The following is a 20739-nucleotide window of genomic DNA, read 5'->3' as shown; positions in this document are numbered from 1 at the left end:
CATAATAATATATTACAAATGCAACATGAATGCTGAATTTAAACAGATAGCAAAACACTGTACCCACATTACATACAAATGAAACCCCACCATTTCCAGATTATTTAGGAATGAGAAGGATCCTTAAACATCTAGATCCTTGACATATATATGATACCTCTACATGGTGATATATTCAGGAGAAGACTTAGTTTACATTGGCTCTATCAGGAAGTGCCTGAAACTGGGGATGAGAGAACACAAATGATATTTATATTAGTGATGCCACGAATATTCGGCCACTATTTGGTATTCAGTCTATTCAGCTACTTTTTTTAATATTCGGTATTCGGCCGAATGTTGCATACTATAATACCGAATACCAAATCATGGGAAAAAATCCACATATTACTCAAAAATGTATTTATTTTAATCACAAATTATTACATTTAATACTTAAAATCTATCAGTGGTAAGTTGTGATGAATGAAAACAATTTTTTCAGCATTTGTTGATAGCAAACGATTGCGCTTTTCCTCATAAACTATATCCACTTCTAAAAATAGCCTCTCACTATATGCCGGGAGACAATAGATAAATCTTAGCGAATTCTGTCAGGCTTGGATACTGTTTTGTGTTTGCTGACCACCACTTGTAAAGGTCTGCCGTCTGATCTAGGCGAACAGTTTTCATATAAAAATCAATCTCATTTGCAATAGCACTTTTCTTCTCCACATTCTCATCATTTTGCATATTTTCTGTAGTGACTTCCTCAAAACAGTTCCAGAAACTGTCGTGTATTTCAATGGTTTTATCATTTTCATTGATATTTCTTTTCTTACGAAGTGGAGAAGAATCATCATCAGTACTAGTAGACTCATCACAACTAATTTTCAGAGCTTCTAAAAGAACGTTTTGTTTTGCTCTTTGCATTTGAACTAATTCCAGGAAACTGGTTTTGAAACGCGGGTCAAGAAAAGTGGCAACCAGATATTTGTCATTCGCATCAAAGTTGAACTGTGTTTCAAGCTCAAGTTGTGTTACTAATAGTCCTTATGACTATTAGTAACGCAATTTGATGTAACAATGAACATAATGCATGCCGTGACACGATTTACTTGCAAATAAAACAAATGCGCCCGCGCCGTCGCTACCGCACCCACCGCAATAAGAGAGGTCGTAACCTGTCACCCACGAAATGTACACATATTCTGCCGCACATTCAGCTGCAGAATATTCAGTATTCGGCAAAATCACTATTCGTGGCATCACTAATTTATATCATGAAGTAATCCACCCCCTCTCCATATATGTTTGCATAACAGCATTGAGGCTAAGTTACACTAAGTACATTTAATATGAACTGTCATATACGGTAATCAAATTGTGAATCTCAGAGCCCTTGAAATTTTTAAAGTGGACCAAAGTAGTAATTGTATCAATCACAAGGATGAAAAACAAATATCCCAGGTATGGAAAGTGCTGTATAATTTGTCATTATGATTACATTTTTCATCCAATCAAATACAGTGGATCTGTTTGGTTACTTAGTTTAATCCCACTTGAAATGCATTTCATTCACTAATAAAAACTTAAAATAATTTATAGTAATATGCACAGATGTTTATTTTTGTAACAAAAAGTAAATCATTATAAAGATAAGTGATCATATAAACTAAGGTGACAAGATTTCTTGGATGCAAAAGCAGGATGCCAGATAAATACCAGTAGTGTATACTAAATCTTCATTGGTTACAAATAATTATTTAAAACTAGCAGATAGGCCATGCGTTGCTCGGGCAAAAGTAATGATAGCGAAGATTAAGATTATTACGTTATAGTCACAGAAGAAAAAGAGTAATTTCATCAACAAACTAAATATTTTTAATAAAAGGTCGAATTTGAAAATTGAATATTGTAATATTGTTCGATTTTCACGACGTGTTCTGATTATATCGTTCGATTTTCATCGAATGTTCTAAAGAAGAAAAGTCGAGAAAAACTGAATTAATCTGTTTAAATTTGGAAATGGAATATGTTCTAACATATTACCTTTTTTTTTTTTTCCTCCAGCACCCATAAATCTTGCACGTCGCCTTCTCTTGTTTTCCATTGTTACTTAACACTTCTATTGATACTTAACACTTCCATTGTTGATGGAAGTGTTAAGCCTTAATCCTGTCCCTCTCCCCGTGGGGAGAAATTTCAAAAAAATCCCTTCTTAGTGTGCGTTTTTGTGACATACCGTAACTATGTACCAAATTTCAACTTTCTACTCTTAACCGTTTGGGCTCTTAACATTTCCATTGTTACGTAACACTTCCATTGTTGACACTTCCATTATTACTTCACACTTCCATTGTTGCTTCACACTTCCATTGTTACTTAACACTTCAATTGTTGATGGAAGTGTTAAGCCTTAATCCTGTCCCTCTCCCCCGTGGGGAGGAATTTTGAAAAATCCCTTCTTAGTGTGCGTTCTCGTGACGTACCCTAACTGCGTACCAAATTTCAACTCCTAACCGTTTAGGCACGTCTCGATAATGTATATAGAAGCTTTAATCCTGTCCCTCTCCCCCGTGGAGAAGAATTTCGAAAAATCCCTTCTTAGTGTGCGTTCTCGTGACGTACCCTAACTGCGTACCAAATTTCAACTTTCAACTCCTAACCGTTTGGGCTCTGCGCTGATTATTATTATTATTATTATGGGTTAAGTTAGAAATACTCGGTTAACACCGGTGGCTGTGTACTATGCCGGACCAAAGTCAAGGCATAGTAACCAAAACAGAAATTAAAGAAGTGTATCAGTGTGTGTGATTATTATTATTATTATTATTATCATCATCATCAACTCGTCTCGATTATATATATATAGATATGTAGCATAGCACATGTAATTGATATGACCTGTAGCTGTATTTATTGATCACATTTGTTTCCCAAGAAATAAATCACCTATGACAAAACCAGTAACTAACTTTTTCCTTTGACCTCAACCTGACTGAGAGTTAGTCTATTTTGAAGCAGACAACAGACTGGAAGAATGTGGGGCCAACAGAAAGTATCTCATAGACGAGTGGATTTTTTGTAACAGCAGATTCCTTCTGCAGCATCTCATAAAACAGTGTTTTTCAATCTTTTTCATTGAGTGGCATCCCTGATTGAAAAATAAAAAGTTGTGGCACCCTTGACTGGTGGTGGATCTAGAATCTGAACAAGGGGGGACTAATGGGGAGGAGATGAATTTTTTGCAAAAATGAATATTATGCACACTGCTGGGGTGGGGTCCAGGGAGAGGACTCCCTCCCCGGGAAAAAAAATTTTAAAAATTGACAGTTTGAAGTAGCATTTTAATGCAAAAATAGTGTTTCTACGTGTTCAAAATCAAAATTTAAGTCCATTGAATTTTGTCGAAATACTGACAATGAGTTATCTTGAACGTGTATTTTGACAAAATTGACGTGTCTTGACGTGACAAAATTGAGTTATCTTGAACGTGTCAGTATTTCGACAAAATTGTTAAGTAAATTTCCAAGAAAATGCCGAAAGGTCCTAAAATTTGCGACACCCCAATCGTGGCGCTGTGGCACCCTGGTTGAAAAACACTGTCATAAAACTTTCTTGCAGGACTTGTGAAAGTTACATTGGCCATCAGCATGCCTTTTAACATTACAACCTTGAATTTTCCTTGGTTATCCATATAACATTCACTGCTGAAAACACTCTTTCACAGCAATTGAATGGCAAAAAAACTTTTTTAATCCAGATACTGTATTTGATTGCAGGAGAAGTACAATGAAATATAATAGCTACAACTTTTTAAATTACTGATCTAGAGTAGCCTGCTTCTTGTTTTTAGTGCAAGCTTCTAATATGTAAGATTCTATGAAAAACATTGAATAATATTTAGCCAACACAGTATATATAAAATATACATATGTATACTTACAATATGATAGACAGTGCAGAACTTGGTTGGAAAGTAGAAATACCAAACAGAGACTATTTATACCATTTTTAAAACTACTGTTAGTCAACTGACTACCTTTTTCTAATCAATCACAGCAATAAATTTGATAGTTTGAGAAACAATAATTTTTTAATTCAAATCTGTTACAGTTGAAATCTGTCTACAATCAAAAGCATAATTTCAATTTCCAAACATTAAATGGGAAGGAAAATCAGTAAAAAATTATTTAAACATGTTGCTCAAGTCATAGATTTGGTGCTCAATGATTGTTGTTTAACAATTAGAGATGTTATTGAACACACTCCAGTATCATTTGGATTTTGTCAAGCAATTTTAAAAGGCTTACAGTGCGTCATTTCTCAAGTCGTCCTGAAAATGTTGAATTTTTTCCAAAAACATGTTCAAAATGCTTTCTCAAGGTGAATCATTCTTAAAACACATCACTGTAGTTAATGAAACATGGATCTAAGCTTTTGACACTGAAACAGCTCAACAATCAAGTGAATGGTGCTTGAAAGGTGAAGCAAGACCAAAAAGACCATATCAAAATCAGTAAAAAAAAATCAAGATCACACTGTTTTATTCAATTGTTGTGGGGTTGTGCATCATAAATTCCTTCCAACTGGCCAAACTGTAAACAAAGATTACTATTTGAGCATTTTGCATTGTTTGCACAAAGCAATTTGTAGAAAATGACCTGATATGCGGTGAAAAAATTCATAGATTTTGCACATGGCTCACAATGCTCGTTTGCAATTTTTGGCCAAAAATTTAACAAATATGGTTCCACAAGCTCCATATTCACCTAGTAGGCAAATAAAGTGAATACTGAGCTTGTAGAACCATATAATACAGTGTAACTTTTTCCTGTTTCCTTAACCAAAATTTTTGTTGTGTGGTAACTATTTTGAATTGATTAATGCAACAAAACAAAATTTGCTCCAAGTCCCAAAGGGATTTTGCAAAAATAAGCATGTTTCAAGGATTAGAAAAAACATTGGCAAAAGTGCATTGTAGTGGGAGGGAATTACTTTAAAAGGGACAAAATAAATTTTGACAGATAAATTCAAATCTGGTGTTTTATTAAACCATTCCCCATTGATCACAGGAATTTAATGCCATTTTTAGGTCCCTGGTGAATGCCAGGTTTGTCCATGAGTTAAATTTACAAATGTCCCTGCACACTGTTTTTTGGACACAAATTTAGTATTAAGTTCTCATCTAAAGGCTGCTCACCCAGCATGAAAATAAACTTTTCCTGCCAACAGAAGCCTGTGGTGTGGATATATACTTCAGCACACACTTCCAATGTGATGCATAACCTGCTGTATTATAGATGGACTGTCAGACGGCAATGAGGTCTACATGTTGAGCTTGTTTCCTTAAATTTTTATTCTGTGAGTGGAAAGTGACATTTAGGCATCCCTGGTGGGACAAACAGGACATGGACTTAAAATGCAAGACATGTCCCACATAAAGTGGGATGTCTGGTCATCTTATATAAACATATCAGAAGCTCAGATTTTGGGAAAATAATATGCAGCTATTAAAATATGTAATTTATAATCTGCAGAGCCTTTGCAACATGCTTCTTTGAACTTTGTTCAATGTGTTAAGATTCTGTAATCATCACGAAATAGCATCACCTTTTTACTTTATAAGAGTTACAAGGCATTGAGGCATGGAAGGCACAAACTTGTACAGCAACATAGAAATTTTTTATCTTCTTCATTTAAATATGCATGTAATTTTTCTAACATGTGATGGTGGTGTTGTCATCTTTCTTTTCAAAAATCAGTTTTTACAGGAGAACAGATCTGGGCTTGATGCTGGCCAGGAGAGTACACATATATAATTAAAAGCAGTCAGGCTTCGGTTTTCCTAGCATTGTCTTGCTAGAAATTAGGATCAACTTTGAAAAAGTTTATAAATTCATTCTCTTAGATGTTTCTGAAGGATTCAAATATAGGCTTCAGAGTTCAAAAATATCATTGCAGAAATGCAAATCTCCAACTTTCTCTGCACTCATGCATTTCAAATCATTAGAGACTGTGGCTTCAGGACTTATTCTGAATACCATGTGGGATTCATCTTTAGTACAACTTTCTTGCCTACATTCCCATGGTTTACATAAAATGTTGATTCATCTGGCCATAGTTGTTTCTTCCAATCAACATTTTTTCAACTTCAGATGAGTTCTGGCCAAAGTTAAATGCCTGCATTAGCATAATTCATTTACGAGAGGTTTTCTATTGGATTTGTACAGCCTATATTTGCATAATCAAATTTATCTCCACATTATACATTCAGGTAATGGGATATTAAAGTATTTCCTTGCCCACTTTGTCAAATCTTCTATGGAAACTTGCCTGTTTTGGGAAATATAATGTGAAAAGGACCATAGTTGTCTGGAACTGAAATGTAGTTTTCTTCCTAAAGCTTCACGTGGATGAGTGTTTTCCCTTTCTTGAAAATAATCTACGATCTACTGGACTGAAATATCTACACATCCTGCATGATATTGCATTGAGAGACTCCTTTATACTTCTGGATAATAATTTTCCTGATTGGTTCTGTACTGCCTTACTTCTTGCTATTATTCACAGACATTAGTATGAACAGCTAAAGGTGACTTGCCTTTTATACACAAGATATGTGAGAAGAAAAACTACAAGAAATTCTAGAAAATTCTCCAAAAATCCTTTCCAAACAAACTTCATTGCAATGTGTTGCCAAAAGGTTGCAAGATTTGCATAGCTACGTATTCCAAACTAATGAAATCCAAGATAGTGATTTATTAGAATGAATACGTACAGTGGATGTCACGTCAACAACTGTCCTAACAAGATAAAAATTTACATAAAAGGCATTAAGGAATGTTTTATTTTCTTGCAAGTGCTTTCGATGTAGTAATGTATGTCGTCCTCAGGCAGTAATAGAATTGAACAGATTTTGAATGGATTTTTAAAATTGAAACGATAACAGCATTAGCTGTTTGGAACATAACATAACATAACTTTAAAAATAAGAAAATTTAAAACATTAACTTGAAAACCACGTAACATTGACACAAATGTGCCTTAATACACAGAGAATATGGTAAATGCATTAGTTGTTTGGAATGTAACATGAACAACCTTAAGAATAAGGAAACATAAAACATTAATTTGAAAAATCGCGTATCATTGATGCGCATGCACCTTAATTCGCAGAGTAGGGGGGTAGATACCAAGCTAATGTTGATGTTTTAACTATTTGTATAAACTAATCCAAATTCTGGGAAATTTGAGGGTGGAGGAGTTGCAAGGAGACAGCAGCATGGAGAAGAGGGTGTGGTGATGCTGCACAACTAACTTGGACAATCCGATATCACAATTCCCCCACCGTGACAGAATACTGGTGCTCAGATATGTGGTTGGCCAGTATTCTGGCGGTTGCACCTATATAATGGGTGTATAGCCCTGACATTGGTTTTTCCAAGGGAATGGAATATACACCTGATTTTTCCAGGATTGAAACCTCATTCCTGTCATTACATAAGGGTCTTCTCAGACTTGGGTGCAGGGCAATGGGTAAGAGAAATGCATTTTGACTGAATATCTGGCAATCTGGGCTGTGAGGTGGTCACAAAATGGAAGACAAGGACAGAGTACTGTCCAGTCTCTTGGACTGTGCAAGGTAGTGGTAGGGAAAAGAGACTTTTAACTAACTCTGTTTTGGATATGATTATATTTGGCGGGACCATATCCTGCCACACACACCACTACACGGATGGCCTCTAGCTCAGTGTTGATAAGGTGTTGTGTGGAAGGTACTAAAAAGGTCCTTCTGATTAAGGGGGCTATGGCCGCGTTAACATACTGTTGTGGCTGGAAGGCCATGGCAGATATTATAATATTACCAAACTTGTGGTATATGGAAAACACCAAAGCTCCCTGGGATTTGGAGATGCCTAGGTCTAAAAAGGTGATTTTTTCCTCAATTTCTTTTTCCCAGGTGAAACTGACAGATGAGTATACACTTGCAAGATATTGTTCTAACCAGAAGAGTCCTCTTTGCCCTGGCATGCTAAAAGTATGTCTTCTATGTACTGTACCTTAAATATACTAACAGGTAAGCTATTGTGAGGGGGAACAAAGACCCTGTTCTCCACGTGTCTCATGACTAATTCTGCTAGTATAGAGGACAACCCATTGGAACACTGTTTTTGTAGGTATACCTTCTGACTGAAGTGAAAGTAATTGTGTCCTATGATAAAGAGTAAGGCTTCATGAAAACCTGCTGCGCAGTAAAGCCCTCCTTGATAAAAAAAGGCATTGGTATGCATGACTGCCTCAAAGAGTGAGTGGGAGAGTTGATGCACTCTCCCTTCATATCAATTATATAAATTTCAAGAGACTCTAAAGATCGTAAGTCATGTTGGTCAAAGACCCCATGTATAAGGATGGCTTCGTCCCAATGGGGAAAACCTCAGGCTTGGTAGCATAATGGGCAAGTGCTGTGTTATAATTCCCCTTGGCCACATCATATTTATGGTCACATATTCTGGATTGAATGGATCTGTACATGAAGGGAGAGTGCATCAACTCAGACTATATTACAGTACCACAGTCGTGGAAATATTTAGATTGCCACAGAATGTAATAATAATAATAATTTCATTTGTAGCTTTACTTAAAAATAATTATTTATTTATTTATGATGTAAACAAACAATTTCCATATCGAACACCTTTTTAAATGTTTAAAAGATTGGAACACAGCAATGTTCGAAAGATAGAAATTTTTGAATGATAGAACTGTTTTTTACGTATTCAATCCTGATGAGGGCCTCTAAATGACAGTCAGAAACATTCGAGCAGTAAATTTGTGTTTATTATGTGTTGGAAATTGCATTTAGGTGTCAATTATTTAGTTATACACTTCCAGTTTATAAGTGTACTGGTTTTTGACAGTTAATGGGAGGTATTGACCAATTTCATCAGAAACATGAATGATACCACATTTGAATCAGACAGAAGGTTGAAGACTATTTTTCTATCTAAAAAAGCCTTCTAACTTTTGCTTAATCACCTGCCATAAAGTAACAGTCTTCATCTGATAAAAGGAAAAAAGTCATTGGAAGGCCAGATTAGATGAATGATGTGATAATCATGTGAGGAGTGAGTTTTACAAAAAAGTATAAATGTTAATAACGAATAAAATCATCATTAAGTCTGACCTACTGGAGATACAAACAACTCCCTTTATCTCCCCACTCTCAAACTTTAACCACCAAAATTTAATAGTATCAATGCCCCTTATATACAAGCCATCATGCCAAACTTTGTTACTTAATCTTTACTCCATCCTGAAATATTAAGTAAAATAGATGTGGATGTGTGTTGGCGTTTTTTTTTTTTAGTTGTGTTTTTGACTTTTTTGCATTCAGGAAACCTCAAAACATGGAGATTTGCAAAAAACTCTGAGGATCAAATCTGACAATTCCAATACTTTCTCTTGTTACGTATACATAACAGCTGGGAAAGTAACATGTATAATATTTGAATTATAAAATGAAAATGCAAAAGAATTGAATACATTATTCCTATTTTATAAAAATAATTTGATATTTCTTTATTGCAATGACATACTACTGAATATTATCTAGTAATGCTATCATATTAAAGTTTTTAACACCTTTTCAGCCAATGGATAAGTCTTGCTTGTTACCTTAGATTTCCTCTAAGACAGGGATGGGCAACCTTTTTCTATGTAAGAACCGCATACAAGAAAAAAGAGGAAAAAAAAATGCCGGTAAATGACAATTATTTATTCATATATAATTATAAATTAGCATATGTATACTTAATTTAGCTTCTGGAACTGATGTAAATGTAATATATAGGAAATATTATATTTGGTTAAATATTAGTCACTGCTAGTTTTAAATTAGTTTCGATGTGTCTGTTAGCCAGTTTCTTGTTTTAATTTTTACTAAATTCATTGCAGAAAAACTATTCACAAACATAAGTTGTAGAAATAGCATTTGAATTTTTGCTGCATACTTCCTTAAGCCGGAAAATTGATATATTTATTCATATTTTATGCGACGCAAACCGCAAAAAATACTGATGCAAGCCGCAGGATGCCCATCCCTGCTCTAAGAGATAAAGAACAGATTTGACTTGTTCATAGTTTTACATGTTATTCTATGGAGCTGTATAGCTTAGTCTTGCCTATAGTCAATGAAATTTAATGAGAAAACTATTTCCACCTCTAAGTGGCACATATTGTTCAATATTTTAACGTTTTGTAAAATGGCTATGTGCAGAAAATTATTGGTCACCGATGCTTTAGATTTAACTAGACTACCCATGACCCGTTGGGTCACTTTGTTTTTTATTTTTGATATGGGTAGAGATTTAATTAATTGTATGTCCCAAGTTGGGAAAAAAAAAATTTCTGTCATTGATTTTTTTGCTTGTACATAATTGATCTTGACTTGTTTTGAATATTTGAAATATATATTTATTACTAACTTCTTGTTTATAATCATTGTTGTTTATTTATATATATTTACTGTTCAATGCAATAAGTATTATTGTAGATTTTTGCTTATATAAGTGTTATTTTGGATAATTGTATTTTGCTTTCCATTAAGTCTAGGCCTGGTACTTGATTAAAACCCTAATTTTGTGTAACCCTGTTTTTTGTATCATACAGTATGTTACATGGTATCTACTTTTCTAGTGGTATGCATGCTTTCCATAGAAAAGGTAGCACATTCTCAAGAAGAATATCTTGGGAGTTTCAACCTTTATAAAAATTTATCACAGAGCTTCAACTGTAACTTTGACAATTTAGAGTAATCTAATGGGTTCAAATCAGGCAGTGTGACAAGCCAATTTTCCTTCAATATGAAATCTGGAACTTTCTCTTAACCATTCCTGTATAGTTTTGATGCTGTGGATTACAGCTGAATCTTGCTGTAAAGTCCAAATTTGATTTTTGGACAGTTCTATACAACATTTCTACCACTGCTTGAAGAATCTGTCTTGTAATTGTTGGCACTCATTCCTATTGACACAAAATGAAGTTCTACTTTTCCTTGCTGATCTTGCTTAAACCATCATACTTCTGGGATGGTAAACCTTTTGAGACATCTAGAAATGTAGGAAAATACTTTTCACTGATTTTGGATAGACAGTAGTTTTATTTGTTAAATTTTTCATTATTTTTCAAAAATTTTAATTTATCTCAAAGAGAATATTTTTCACATCATCATCTCTGCAAAAGGCAACAACAAATCAGCCTTTTTCTTCTTTTCAGCCTGCATCAATATATGGCAGGTTGTTGTAAATCCCTAAGTTGAATTTACATAAATGGCTGAATGGCCAAATAGTTAAGGTGTCATCTTACTGCTCTGGGAGACCCAAAATGAATGATGAGTCAAAAAACCTCATAAACTTTTAGATGGGGGTCCATTCCAGTACTAAATAATTGGTTTTGTCTTGAGACATTCATCTGTAAGGCCAGTTTTCTGTGGCATTGGAAAAGATTTCTACTTTGACTCCTCAAAGCTTTAAGCATAAGAGTCCTTTTATCATCCTTTTATCCCTTGGACAACCACTTCTTGGTCAGCCTTCAATACTGTTTCCTCAATAACTCTTAATGGTCGGGCACACACAATTTCTTATAACAATTCCAGGTTTTAGTAAATAACAAATTTCAGAGTTCCTCATTCCTTGAAAAAAGCTATACAATTGTCAAATTTTCTTTTTAGTTCCTTCATGGTTACTAGAATGAAGACTACAATTTACATTATACAGAATTTGAAAAATGTTCAAACAGTAAATAGAGCATGTATGAAAATTTAAATAATATGCCTGTCATAGGTATGAAAAAATAATGCAAATTTTATACCAGAACTTATTAGCATACAAGGTGTACAAGCAAAAGATTGCATTCTTTATGTAACAAAATAATTGAATGGTGTTGTTTATCAACTGTTAGAAGCATGGTTCATTCTTGAACAAAAACATATTAAAATTCCTGACATGTTCTTGGTGGGGAAGACAACATCCAACTTGTCTCCCTCAAGCAATCCCTTGTACATTGTATAAAATGCAGATCAGATCTTGCTTATCATTTCATGTGACAATATCTTCATCATTAAAAAAGTCATTGATGAGTGTAGTATGGCCCTTTGTGTGTAGGTGTTATTATAAATGAAAATGTTATCTGTATCCATAACATATCAGAAATCGACATGAGGTTCCAAAACTTTGTCTCTGTATATTCTTGCAGCAATAGCAATCTTGCAAAATATGGAGGTCAGTGTGGCCTTTAAGCATAATACAGTCCATACATACTCATTGTCTTATCTCTGAAAACTGGTCTCTTTCTACCTTGTTCATGGGACTATTAAGTTTTCTATTCTCTCCAGATTCTAGTTTGATGACAATAATTCTGTAAACTATACATTGACTTCTATTTATAGAATAGATAATTATGCTTATTTTTGGACATAAGTATACATATTAGTCTAATATAAACATTTCAAAAACTTTTTTGTTGTTTTATGCTTATTTTTGTAAATTCTGAACATAAAAACAAAAAATTTAAAATAAGTATTAAATAAATATAAATATTTTTGGCTTCTATAAGAAAAGATCAAATATCAAGTTCTTATTAGTGTTTAATATATCATATACACATTTTTCTTATTAAATAAATAAACTTGAAGTAATAAGACATTCAATTTAAAGTGTAAAGTAATCATATTCTGCTAACTAACAATATTTTATAATCAAAACTAAAAATATGATAACTTAAAGATAAAATTATATTTTAAAATCAAAGTATTAATAATGAATTATAATTTTTAAAAATTTTAAAATATTAAACTTACTTTAACAGCTAATTCATAATCTGAAATAACTTTGAACATCAAACCTAATCGAAGATGAATTTCATTTGAGCATTTAAATCCTGGATCAATATAAAGAACTTGTCTGAATGCCTTTATTGCCCTAAAATAAAAATTTCTGTTATAATTATGAATAAAATTTAAATATTTTCATTCATTATTTAGAAATGAGAAAATAATTTAAGAAGTGAAATTCTTAATTAACATTTTACAAAAAAGATGTTTATTTTTTTTTTAATATAAGATACAGTACCAACTGGTACAGATCAAGATGAAACATTAGTTTATTTTTGCTGAATTTGATAGTGGAGTGTAAACTGAGTAGAGAAAATTCAAAACTTTTATCATGTTAATATTTAAAATATTTTGTAAACTACTTAAATATTTATATATTACACTATTGACTTTTATGAAAAGTATTTAATAATAATAAAATTATTATTACTAATAGAGAACAAAACAATAATTAAAATTTTAATAATCTTTTAAATTTATTACTCAACTATTAATTAAATAATTTTGTATTTTCTTTCTCTAAAATATATCACACTAACCTTAAAATGCTTTGCAGTTATTTTTTAACATATCACTAAAATGTTAACTGTGACAGGTTAAAAACTATCTGCAAAGCATTATAAGGTTAATGTGATATATTTGTCAATACTTTGTTTATTAGATAAATTTTATTTCTTTTTCTAATAATTAACTCAATCAATATAAAATTTGACTTACTTAAATTACCTGTAAGTTAATTCCAATACTAATAATGAATATTTTTTTTCCTACTTAAGTCATATAACATTAACTGATATCATTCAAAATTTAAGAAAAGTTATTGACACCATACATATGTTTATCAAACTGATTTCCTCCCAATATGCTGATGCCAAGTACAGTACATATCATATCAAATATACAGGGTGTTAAATAAAGTGAACTAATAACATAACTTAGAAATGATTAAAGATAGGAAGATTGGACTAATTATGACTAAACAAGGTGCAAATACATGTCCAAAAGCTAGTGAATGTATGTGTTGGAGACCTCCAGATTAAGAGATCCTGTGAAGTTTCTTGCCAAAGTCCAATGATACATGGGGTCAAATCATAGAACTGGTTGACTAAGTTGAGTTTTTGTGCTTATTTTATTTTTGATGTTTTAATAATGTAAGTAAATGTTAATAAATCAAATTAAATATAATATGTGTAGTTTGTGCAACAAGGAATAAACATAACTTTAAGATACAATTTTAATCCAAATAACAGTTTGTATGTGTCATATGAGATTTTTAAGGAAAAGTATTTAAATTTAAAGTATAATAATTAAAAATATTAATGATGATTAAAGACAAAGCACAGACTATACAAGAAGAAAATAAAAGGAATAAAGTAATAAAAAATAATATATTAATTTTACTTATTATTATTTTTTAATTCTTTAGAAAATTAAACACTACATTGTCTGGTCCATGTCTGGAATGCGAAAATGTCCCCAATATTCCATTGAATATTTAAAATTTGGTTTCATTGCTTCGCCAAGTAATGAGCAGTTACCAATGTTCCTTGAACGTCAGCAAGTTTTTTCAAACGAGAGAATGAAGCCTTCAAGAATGAAATAACATTTATCAAGAAAACATCCCAATAAGAAAGACAAAGATCTTGATTATTTTCTTCAATTAAAAAAAGAAGTTAGACAACCATAAAACAGTTGTGAATTTATTTAAGGATTTGGCAATTCAACTTAACAAGAATCTTGTGACTTCATACAAAATTTCATTGTTAATAGCAAAATGTGGCAAGCCTCATAATATCGGGGAAAAAATTAATAATTCCAGCTGTTCAAGAATATTTTAAGTGATATGACTACATTAAATCCAAACAGTATAATTTCTTCACCTCTTTTAAGCAACGATACTGTTTCCAGAAGAATTGATGAGAAGGCTAATGATGTTGAAGAACAGCTTTCAAAACACAGAATTTATGTTACAATTGGATGAAAGTACAGTTTGCAATAATGAATCAATATTACCGGTGTATGTGCGATACATTAAAAATGACAAAATCATTAAGGAAATGTTATTTGCAAAATCTTTATCTACTGATGCTAAAGGTTCGTCTATTTTTAATGTTGTGAAAACATTTCTTGATGAAAATAATATACCAATTTCTAACATTCTTGCTTGTGCTACTGATAGAGCTCCAGCAATGATAAGTAGACAGCGTGATTTATTATCTTATTGAAAGCAAAGAATTCAAACATTTTCACCATACACTGCATTTTACATCAACAACACTTAGTAGCCAAATGACTCAATGATAGGTTGCATCAATAAATGAATTTGGTAATATTTTTAATTAATAAAATCAAAGTACATTCTTTAAATGACCGTTTGTTTCGAGAATTATGTCATAATGACAATGAAGAATATGAATGTTTGTTACTTCATATGGAAGTTAGATGGCTATCTAAGAGTAATTTAATTGTCTCAAAAGATTTTTAATTTGTTCAATACTATCATTGAATTTCTATATACAAGTAAATATGAATTCACATTTAATGTTGAAGTATTACATAATGACATTGCTTATTTATCAGACATATATGAAAAGTTTAATGAATTTTTGACAAAAATTCAAGGCAACAATATCAATCTCATCAAAGTTAAGAGTTCTGTAACATCCTTCTTAAACAAACTAACTCTCTACAAAAATAATATGACTTGTAGAGAATTTTCTATATTTTCTTGTTTAAATACAATAAGTGCAAAAAATATTGGGGATACTGATTTAGAAATATATTGCACACATATTGAAAATATAAATAAATAAACACCAACTAACCTGTTATACATAAAGACCAACCACTGCCGAATTATCGGGCTAGCAAATGGCTACAGTAATATTAATAATTTAAGATACAGTCAAACCTGTTTTTATGCGGTGGATAGGGACCGCATAAAAAAAAAAAAAAAATCGCACGAAACTTCACGAGTGGCTATAAAAAATAGTTTTCGCAACACAATTAAAAAATATTTTTTTTTATGCGGTCAATAGGGACCGCATAAAAAAAGTCTCGCATAGAAAATAACTCAAAACCGTACGAAATAGAATTTATTGACAACAGATGTCAGCACTTGACTGCATCGTCTCGTCTATCGTCTGTTTTACATATTTTTGTCCAGGTGGTGTTTTGTTGACTTAAAAAATAAATTATTTCATTTTTTGCATATTCATGCAATAATATTACTATAATAAGTTCATTTATGCTATAATAAGTTTATTTAGCTATAATAAGTCAACGTGAGACATGACAAATCGCACGAGACTAGTCGCCAACTATGCCGCACAAAAAAAAATTGCATAAAAAAAATTGCACAAAAAAAGACTGCATAAAAACAGGTTTGACTGTAATTTGGTACTAGAGTTAGGCATTAGGCGCCATCTCTTGCTAAATTTAATAATTAGAATTTTAATTAAATAATTTAAATAAAATTAGGCCTAACTAGAAGAAAAGAATTGGCCCGAAGCGGGACTCGAACCCGCAACTTCTGCTATCCGTGCAGACACGTTACCAGTTATGCTACCCGGACCTTCGGTCCGATCTCCCCTTCCAGTTGATATAAGATTACCTTCGGGAGGACATGGGCAATTAATGTGTCCCCAGCTGGCATTGTAATGACCATCGATGGTCGTACGGTAATCTTATATCAACTGGAAGGGGAGATCGGACCGAAGGTCTGGGTAGCGTAACTGGTAACGTGTCTGCACAGATAGCAGAAGTTGTGGGTTCGAGTCCCACTTTGGGCTGATTCTTTTCTTCCAGTTAGGCCTAAAATTTATTTAAATTATTTAATTTAAATTCTAATTATTAAATTTAGCAAGAGATGGCACCTAACACCTAACTCTAGTACTAAATTATCTTAAATTATTAATATTATTATAGCCATTTGCTAGCCCGATAATTCGGCAGTGGTTGGTCTTTATGAAAATATAAAAAAATGATATGAATATTTGCTTTAAAGACGTAGAACAGCTAATAATACCAAACTGGGTAATAGATCCTTTTAACATGGATGCAAATACAATACCTGCCTCAATACAAGAAATTATGATTGATTTGCAACATGACGTGGAAGCAAAGATTTTGTATACACAATATTGAATCTTTTTGGGCAAAAAATAGGCACAGATATAAAATGCTTTGGAATAAGATCAAGTTATTAATTATGGCATCTCCAACTTCTTATTTTGTAGAAAAAAGATTTAGTGCTATTGTACAGTTATTGTCCAAAGAAATCAGAAATTAACACAAAAAGATGATTTGCGATTACTTTTGACAAATTTCGAACCAAAGATAAACAAATTGGCTCAACTTCATCAGCCTCAAGGTTTGCACTAATAATAATTTTTCCATATACTTAAATATTTTATATTCAATAAAAAGTGTTATATTTTATTATATTTGTTAAATTTGTTAATATTTACGTTTTTTAATTTTGTAAATTATATCAAAATTCTAATATGTATTCTGAGTAAATAAATGTTTAATTTTTTGCAAAGTATATAATTATCAAATAAACCCAACAAAATCTTTTTCAAAGTGAAGGAAGTGATACTACGTAACAGTTTTATTGAAGGGGCGATGATTCATTAGAGGTTGAGAAACACTGCTCTATACTGTTAAAGCTGATCGTGCTGACCAGAACATAATTTTCAACTTGTGAACATTTTAAATTTAGAATCATCAATTATTTCCAATGTCATTAGATATACATTATTTAACATGTTGACTGCCAACTACAAATCATCTTGTAGTTGGCAAACAACAGGCACCATCTGCAAGACAACTCATGTTTTCCCAGATATGACTATTCCCATAGTAAGTAGTTATTAATTAATTAGTGAGTATTGGGAATGAGAATGACACATCAATTCAGCATTATCAAACAAACTATAAAGAAGTTTAAAATGTGATACAAGTTTTCTGTTTTGATTGCCAGATATGAACATTTTCATAGTAACTATAATATCAAAGTGGCTAATTTGTGCCTGGAAAATGAATGACATATCAATTTGCTATCATAAAATGAAAAGTTTACTGAAGAAAATATTAAAAACATTAAAAAATAAAAAATTATATAAGTAAAAATTATAAAACAACATAAATGTAATTCAATTCCTTCTGAATTATACTTATGTAATTGTCCAAATATGCTGATAATGAGTTTAGTTTTAATATGATCAGTAACTTAATGTTTGAAATTTATAAAATGACAGCCTTATAATTATTCAAGATTTTAGAAATCTTCTATTTTTTCACATTTATGATTTATTTGGAAACTTTTTACTTGTATAAAAAAATAACAACATTTTTTTTCTTATATTTTTAAATAATCAAACATATCGTAACTAAACATTTAACAAAACGTGCAGTTTTGCTTATCTATAATTTATATATAAAACAAGTTTTCTCCACTTTTTCTGCCTTACCTTTGTAACATGCTATGGAGATGTCTATGTTGCTGCATCAGAATTATAAAAATAGATTCTTGCATATAAAAATCAAATTTCCATTTTTTTTAAAAAATATATATCTAATTAAAAGAGTAATTCTATTTATTCTTACAAAAAAAAGTGGATAAAACAAATTACAAGCTTTGACAGTAATTTTAATCTTTAAACTAATTTTCATGGCTGTCTAGCCATAAAAACTTGTTTAAAGATTTAATGAATAATTAATCATGAATAACTATAAGTCATTCTTTAAAATAGCTTAATAAATTTTAAAAAATAACTTGGAGTTCAACCAACATAAGTATAAAGCAAATGCATGTTTTTATTTATGAAAGTACTAACTGTATTTAATTTATATCCTTATGAAAGCAATGAATTTGTTAACTTCTTATTCAAAAATTTACACTTCTGATTGAATTAAAAGAAAATATTTTTTATTGGCCTTTAGTTCCATTTCATACAGCACTGTCACAAAACCTCAGCATTCAAATCTAACAGGAACAGCTTCAATAAAAAAAAAACTACATATTACAAATATTTTTCAATGCTATCTCAACTTGTTTAGAATATACCATTATGTTTTAGACCAACTTGTATACAAAAAGAATACCCATATTAATTTTATTTTTAAAAATTATCTTCATAATTATGGGTTATCACTTTCTCATTAATAAGTTATACATTATCTATAAATATGTTTCCTGAAATTTTATACTCCTGATTATTTCAAAATATAAAACTGTTGAGCTCAAAATGAAAAATTACTAAGAAACTGAAAACATATTATAAGATAGTTGAATGTCTGAGAATGATTTCTGTCCACATAGGGAAGGTTTGTGTTATCTGTAATAATATATTGGCTGTTCAATAGTAATGTCATATTTTTAGGCAATTTTGAATAATGGAACTTACACTAATTTAATGCAAAATGCATTCACTACTTTATTCCTCTACCATCTGTCACTTTGAAGTTCAATTTTTCATTTCCATTCTGATAAAAGCTATTTGAGCTTATAAAAGCCTCAATGCCATTTCTAATCTCTTGTACACTCATGTATTTTTTTTGCCCTTGCAAAAAAGTTCTGAAAAAGAAGAAGAAGAAAAAAAAGAACTGCTAGAGGTTGGGTCTGGTAAGTAAGGAAGGATTGCAAAATTTCCCTACCAAAGCTATTAATTTTTTAGATTGTGACTGTTGCAGTGTTTAGATAAGCATAGTCGGTAATGGCACATCACTGTCTGTTAAAATATGCTAATTCAATAGAACATATATCAGGTCCAAATGTCAGCCTATGTTATATCAGGTCCTAAGTCTGTTTATATTCTTTTTTCTTATTTATTGAAATAGAAAAGTTTATTTATGGAATTTGCAAGCAGACTGGAAAATATTTGTGATTAAATGCACCTGTTTCTATTAGGAACACAATTATATGACCTTATTGCTTTCATGCTTCAATGTGCGACTGTTTTTAGGGCCTTGATGGGCCAACATCACATTAATAGGCATATTTTTGATATGTATGTATGTATACATGCATACTTTTTTATTTTAAGAAAATCTCTTCTTAAATGACAATCAACAGTAATTTTTCATATTTTAAAAAATATTACAAAGCAGTCTTTTAATGAGATGTCTAACAAAATTTTATAATTTTACTAACTTAATTTTCTGTGAATAAATCAGTGAGTATAACATGCAAAAAATTACTGAGAAAAATGCATAATTTGTATTAGCATATACCCCATACTCCAAAGTGGCTAAAGAAAATATAACATTTATCAATATGCAATTCAGAAGACACATTTCAAACATTTTTCCCCCTGGTTTTCTCCTTCTATTACCAGTTCATTGTAGATGTAAGTATATAATTTGTGAAACAGAACAAATGAAAAAAAAGTTTGAGGAATCTAAACTTCATTACTGCAAAAAATACAATAGTCTCAAAATATCTAATAACATCCTTGGTGTAAATTCACCAGCTCTTATCTGCTATAGAAAATTAACATATGATAAAATCAACAGTTAGATTCCAAACAGGATTTGTAAAGTTCTTTGAGAAGCAATTATATAGAGAGGAGGAAATAACAAGAAATTTGTCATCTTTCAAGATACAAGTTCAATTGCCTGTATTTTCAGTCAGTAATAGCTCTAACAAGTTAAAAACTTATTCTATCCAAATGAGAATAATCTAATAATATTGATTAACAGTGGATTGCTACATAGAAAATGAACGGGAGGGGACTAAAGAGGCATGTGATGATGATTTCAGGAAAAAATTAAAATGACAGAATATGCCTAAGCAACACAAAGGATTTTTCACATTTTTAAAAGATGTTCTTGGTAAGTTTAGAGAGAAAGGAAAAGCTGTT

General features: G+C 31.3%; 1 protein-coding gene across 1 annotated transcript in view; it reads right to left on the bottom strand.

The window, feature by feature from the left end:
• Utx (Utx histone demethylase) overlaps positions 1–20739 on the bottom strand; it is a 154512-nt gene that overhangs the window by 41116 nt on the left and 92657 nt on the right. The window contains exon 6 of the mRNA XM_067265876.1: positions 12842–12962. Coding sequence (XP_067121977.1) covers positions 12842–12962 — 121 coding nt within the window. The remainder of the gene's footprint in view (positions 1–12841; positions 12963–20739) is intronic.

Source organism: Centruroides vittatus, unplaced genomic scaffold, assembly GCF_030686945.1.
Source record: "Centruroides vittatus isolate TY-2023 unplaced genomic scaffold, ASM3068694v2 contig_250, whole genome shotgun sequence".
Taxonomy (NCBI): Eukaryota; Metazoa; Arthropoda; class Arachnida; order Scorpiones; family Buthidae; genus Centruroides; species Centruroides vittatus.
Note: the sequence above shows the minus strand (reverse complement) of the source record. Positions and strands in the feature narration are given on the sequence as shown.